Source organism: Puntigrus tetrazona, chromosome 8, assembly GCF_018831695.1.
Source record: "Puntigrus tetrazona isolate hp1 chromosome 8, ASM1883169v1, whole genome shotgun sequence".
NCBI classification, from domain to species: Eukaryota; Metazoa; Chordata; class Actinopteri; order Cypriniformes; family Cyprinidae; genus Puntigrus; species Puntigrus tetrazona.
Window position 1 is genome coordinate 2083373 of NC_056706.1, and position 6305 is coordinate 2089677.

Here is a 6305-nt window from a genome sequence, read left to right on the forward strand (position 1 = left end):
AAACTACATAAGCAAAATATTAAATACTAATAAAATGTATACAATTTATTTTTCCAAAAATCATGTTTTTCCCATTATCTTGTTTGTGCATGATGAAATAAAACATGTAAAAAAATTAAATAAATAAATATGCAAGTTAAATAATTAGTTAAATATTAAATTATACAAATAAAACATTTCAAATTCACAATTTATTAATGTTATACTAAATAATAAAAAAGGTATATTATTAAATAAAATAAAGCATACATTTAATAAAAAGTGAATACAATTCTATTATATAATGAATAAACTAGGGTAAATAAGTTTCTATATTATTTACAGTTATTACCTTGTGCCTGCATGCGTGTCCGTATGAGAGCTAGCGGGTAGCTCGCGAGTTGGCCGCACGTGCTGGAAACCGTCCCGCAGGCTAGCAGCACAAACACACCGGGGTCCGCGTTCTCCGTCCCGTAGCGCTGGAGCCAAGTGTTCTTCAACGTCTGTCGAAAGCAAACGAGAAACGGGATGAGCTCGTTCTGCCGGCGAGCGACAGCAGCAGCAGCAGCGAGTGCTTTAGAGCTCCTCCGCTCACCTCGTAGACGGCCAGGTCGATGCCGGCGTACGGGATGATGCCTAGCATGTTCGGAACGTAGCCTTTGTAGAAAGCGGACACTCCCTCGCCCTTCAGGATCAGCTTGGCGCAGTCCGAAATGCCCTTGTACTGGCCCGTCTTTCTCAACGCCAGACGGGTTTTGAGAACCTGAACAGAGGAGAGGGTTGATTTTTATTGGTTGCCATTTCTCCAGTTTAAGGTCGTTATAAGACTAAACGGTGTAGAACGCACCTCCATGGGGTAGATGGCGCTCTGGGCGATGACTCCTGCCAGGGAACCAGCCACGAAGCGCTCCGTGATCCCCAGAGATTCCTGACCGCTTCCCATCAGCCGTTTGATCTGTCAGAGGAAACCCCATTCATTTATACACCAACACTATACAATAAAAACAGTAATAATTGAAAAAAATTAAGATAACGGATGCAATGATACTTTTTTACAGCAATGATAAAGAGTGTAGTAATTCATTGTTCTGTAAATTATTAATATTTATGACATGTTCCGTACCATGCTATTTATTGATATCTTAAAATAGTTTTTGTATTTTTATTTCATTTTTTGACTATTTTTATAAAAAAAAATAAAAATACATAATAAAAAAATAATTACTCTTAAATAAATACATAAAATGTATTAATCTTAAATATTTAATTAATATATTTATTAAATACATTAAAAAGGAATAAATAATTTTTTTAAATACTTATATATATATATATATATATATATATATATATTATTATTTTTCTTTTTTTTTTATTTATTTCATCTTTGAGGAACTAACCTTTAAAAAAAATTAAATAAATAAAAAACAACTGAGAAATAACCAAATAAAATGATTCAGTTTTCAGCCATTTATTTTAAAGCAACAACATTTTTTTTATGGTTTTAGTCGACTATAATAAACCTACATCTTAACTTTTTGGAATTACATTGGAAATGCAGCTATTTTTCCTCTGTACTCTTCTCGGTTCAGCTCTGGTTTCTTACCTGCTCGTAGGCCATGAATTTGAGGGCCGACTCGGGAGCAATTTTGATGACATTGATGCCGTTGCCTCTCCACAGCGAACGCATCCCTCCCTCCTTGATCATCTGGGCGAGTCCGCTCATTATACACATGTTGTTCCCGTGAGACCCGTGCACCTAAAAGCCAACAACGCAGGCTCATCAGAACAACGTCGATGACATCACACTTTTACGATTCGAGACCAACATCATTAAAATTAAAACCAGAGCAGAGTTGACGATTTGGGGAAAATGTAGGCAAAAGGTCTCGGCTACGAATCTCTGAACTATCAAAGTCTGTTTGAGTAACAGCCGACGCAAACATGACACAGATCTTCACTATCGCCCGCGGCAACGTCAAGCGCTATCTCGAATCCGACCAATCGGAGCGCAGCACTGCGGGTGTGCTCGACTCCTCGCGTTCCGATTGGTCGCCCGACTGGCCTGTTGAACCATTCAGAGTCCAGATGCATCCACTGGAACATATTTACGACACTGATTAACTCTTGGGCAACAAAACCGATTGTTCAGATTTAACCCCGAGCGGTTATGAAACCAGCTTGGACAAGGAAAGGGTGCATAAATTAAAAAAAAGTTGAGGTTGGGATTTAGCAAAAACCTAAAATAGGGCTTTATTATTACAATAATATAGCATAAACGCACAGGAGACGTCTTGCAGGTGGGAAGGTGAAGGCGTGTGCGTCACCGTACCTGCATGAGGACTTTAAGGCGGTCGAGCGGAGCGGTGCAGGTTCGGGAAATGGCCCCAGCTCCTCCGCCAGCGACCAGATGTCTCCACCACATCCCCGTCACGCGCTCCTCCGAGGTGAACTCGTCCGGGACCATCATGTTCTCTCCCACATCGAAGATCTGCAAACAAACAGAGCGACGGCGTGGATGAAGACGACCGGCAATAAACGCGGGACACGGTTATACAATATAAAAGATATCCGTCAAGCACTGTTTTCAGTAAACACTCCAATAACCTTTTTCTTGTACAATACCATTTCACAAGTTCACCTTTAATAATTCAATAAGTAATTATTAATAATAAAAAGCAACCCAAAAATAGTTTATTGCAATGCGTAATTTACTAGTGATAATTAATTCAAAAATGTAGTTTTATTATTATTATTAAGTTATAATACTAAAGGAAATAAATTTTAATTAAAAAAATAAGTAAATAAAAAAATAAAGTACATTTAATTGAATACGTTGCTGGCCTTTTGTCCCTAACTTGTGTTTCCTAGCATTTTCTGAATCAGAATCATTTAAGAAGTGTAGCAAAGCAAGCTAAAAAAAAATATATATATATATATATATATATATATATATATATATATATATATATATATATATATATATATATATATATATATATATATATATATATTTAGTGCTTTAGAAAATACCATTTCAATCAATGCGCGTCATTGTGCATAGTTGAAATGTACAAAAAAAAAAAAAAATGTAACGGCACAAAAAGTAAACATTTTAACTAAATTAAAATCTACTTAAATTTGTTTTTAATTCAATGCGTTGCTGGCCTCATCTCTCAACTTGAATTTCCTAGCATTTTTGAATCAGAATCATTTAAGAAGTGTAGCAAAGCAAGCTAAAAATAATTAAATTAATAAATAAATAATAAAAAAAATTACTGGAATGCTTTTTTAGCAGAAAAAAAAAAAAAAAAAAAAAAAACACATTTCGGTCAATGCAGTGTCATTAAAAAAAAAAAAGTAACAGCACAAAAAGTAAAAATCTTAACTAAAATTAAAAATCTACTTAATTTTACTTTTAATTCAATGCGTTACTTGATTTCTTTTGTAATAATTTGTGGAATTTACCATCAATTTCTGGGCCTAAATAACTGCTACCCCATTTTTTTGCAGTGTAGTATTTGGCATAAGAGCAAGCGTCAACCGCAAGAGAACTAAAGTGCAGCGACCTTGGCAGCGACGGCATGTGCGTCAGAGACGTCCGACCCAACCTAAAACCGGTCAGAGCGTTTTTTTTTTTTTTTTTTTTGTTAAAGACGCAAATGTGCCATTTCATCCCCAAAAAAATCCATTGTGGACTTTGCGATCTCGCGCAAAACCGATTGCAATCTCGTGCACGTTGCACCAGATCTCCGAGTCCGCCTCGTGAGGACAAAAGGCAGCGGTCCGGTTTAAACCGGAGCTCAATGAGGACCTGAAGTAGGTCATCGATACGGAACGGCAAAGTCTCAACCGCGAGTGTCAACAGGAGCCGTTGCGTAACTGAAGGGACAGTCAGTCCTGGTTTAATTCGAGCGCGCCGACGTTTGATTAGCATTTTTAATGGCTGGATTTATGCACAGACTCTGGCCGCCGTATTAATAGAAGGATGCTCCGGAGACAGACCGGTTAAGATTTAGTAGCTGCAAGGTTATACCTATTAAACTGGACCCCGTCCTAGATCACGGTGTTCCAGTGGGACCGGAGATATTTTAAGCAGTCACGTAAAGATTGTAATCGACCGCATGCTCCGAACACATCCTAAAACCCAAACCAGCCCAAATTATTAGGAATGAGAGCAGACTCGTTAATCGGATCGTCACATTAATGCAGTCGACGGGACTAAAGCAGCTTTGACTAAAAGTCGTTTTGAAGCACTTTGGGTTTGTGTGAGAAAAAAACGAACAAAACAAAGCGCTTACAGTCGAGTGTTTCCAGTACAGGATGATTTCGGGAATGTTTTCGGCAGGCTTCAACGCGGGATACTTCTTCCACTCGTTGCAGTCAATCGTCATCGTGCCGTTTTTGTCCATGCTGGGAAAAAAAATGGGAAAGGGGGAATGAAGACGATCATTTAGAGATCACGAAAACTTCCAACAGAGCTGTGACTCGCTCCGTTTAGAGATAAAGAGATGATCAATGTGTTTACGCGGTCTTAAACGAAAGGCTTGGTAATAAAAAAAACTACCAGAGAAACATAAACGCACTTTAAAAGCTTTTACTATATAAACAGCTTTGCTATCTTTTAACCGAGCGTGTCAGTCAAAGAGTGGAAATCAGAATAAATGACAGACGACTTAAATGTGACGTGAACATTATGAGCCAAAGGCCCGTCGCTAATCAATATTTCACCTTTGAAGGACTCTCTCCGCTTGCTGGAAGGAAATATGGACGCCAAGATCTCTCAGCGAGTTCACGATGTCGTTGGCGTTCACCTGACCTGACAGGAAGAAAAAAACAATCCACTGTGAGACATCGTAAAAACCACCAAGTCGCGAAAGCGCGCGTGGAGCGCCGCGTCGAGGTGTAATACCTGCGATCTTTCTATCCAGGCTTTTGAAGACGAGCTTCAGGTCCTTCTCGTGGTCTTGGAGGTAGTGGACGAACTCTTCAAAGTCCAGTTGTCCGTCATGCTCTTTCTCTGCGGTTTTTGTGGTTTTCTGTGTGGAGGAAAGAGATAATGTAACGACAGAATATCCAAAACACTGCAGCGGTGCATTATTGCAGTGAAAAGTTAACACGTGAAGGCCAGACAGAATGAGAACGCTTTATTACATCTAATATGACTACAATTAAATATAATATTATTACTACTACTGACACTGATCATTGCCTTATATGACAATTTCATTGTCATTTTTGAATGCATTCACTCCAACGTACGTTAATGATGTAATAATCCAGATGATTGCAGCAGACCAAACAGTCATAAACGATAAATTGTTAACTAATAGTATGAATTGTTTTATTGCCGCACCGCTAGAGACGCCATATAGCCTTCGGTTCAAGGACAACGACACGCAACGTGTAATGTGCGAGTTACAGTACCACGGCATATCGATGTCATTAACAATAAAACACGTTATTGGCGCGCTTTAATTAATTAGTCAATAGCACAAAAAAAACCGCTCTTTAACGTTTTGTTCTGGGAAACTCCATATATGGTCAACCGAACGGAAGCGCGCGCGGAAGAGGAACGTGGAGCGGAAACGTCATTCTTCAAAAATGCTTAGTTTCTTTGATAAAACTAAACAAGCAAAGCGCTTCACATCGCAACGCAAACACATGTGGACTTCTACGCGTTCTCACCTTCCTCCATTTTCGATATGTCGAGAACTCCTGCGAGGGCAGAAGCACGCTGAGAGATTTCAGCGATTTCAGCTCGGACGGTAATCCGTTCGATTCAAAGTACTCCACCTCGACGTGATCGGAATTGCGGACAGGCACGTAAAGGCAAAGGCACAACATCTTGAAAATAATAAAAGTCTTCGACAATAAATAAATAAATAACGCGAGAACGCTCTCGCCTGCCGGCGGTTAAACGCTGAAATGCCGGTAAGGCGCCTGATCTCGTCGAGAAAAGCCCTTAGACACGCCCACCGATAGGCGGGCAGCGGACTCTGATTGGTCAGCGCGTTTTACGCGTTTGTACATTTGAACGCCGCCCGTGACGTCAGAGGCTGATCGTCCAATCGGGGTTGTGAGCCTTTGCTCTCGTATGTAAATGAGGCACTACGCTCCGGGGCGGGCCTGCTGCCGGAACAGACATGTGACATGCTGTAAAATTCCCGGTAAGTGATTCATAGAAGTTCACATTTTGTCAACTAAAACTCTTGAGAACACAGAGAAACTGGTTTAGACTTGCAACATGTGGTATACTGAAAACAAAAAATACAGAAAAATAAATAAATAAATATATATATATATATATATATATATATATATAT

The 6305-nt window shown here is 39.2% G+C and overlaps 1 protein-coding gene across 1 annotated transcript in view; it reads right to left on the reverse strand.

The window, feature by feature from the left end:
- The window catches only part of slc25a25a (solute carrier family 25 member 25a), a 7253-nt gene extending 1332 nt beyond the window's left edge, over positions 1-5921 (reverse strand). The window contains exons 1-9 of the mRNA XM_043246916.1: positions 5668-5921; positions 4892-5018; positions 4711-4798; positions 4281-4392; positions 2312-2470; positions 1586-1738; positions 827-934; positions 575-742; positions 332-482 (exon numbers count right to left, since the gene is read on the reverse strand). Of these exons, the coding sequence (XP_043102851.1) occupies positions 332-482; positions 575-742; positions 827-934; positions 1586-1738; positions 2312-2470; positions 4281-4392; positions 4711-4798; positions 4892-5018; positions 5668-5826 (1225 nt within the window). The 5' untranslated portion in view covers positions 5827-5921. The remainder of the gene's footprint in view (positions 1-331; positions 483-574; positions 743-826; positions 935-1585; positions 1739-2311; positions 2471-4280; positions 4393-4710; positions 4799-4891; positions 5019-5667) is intronic.
- Positions 5922-6305: the final 384 nt, after the last annotated feature.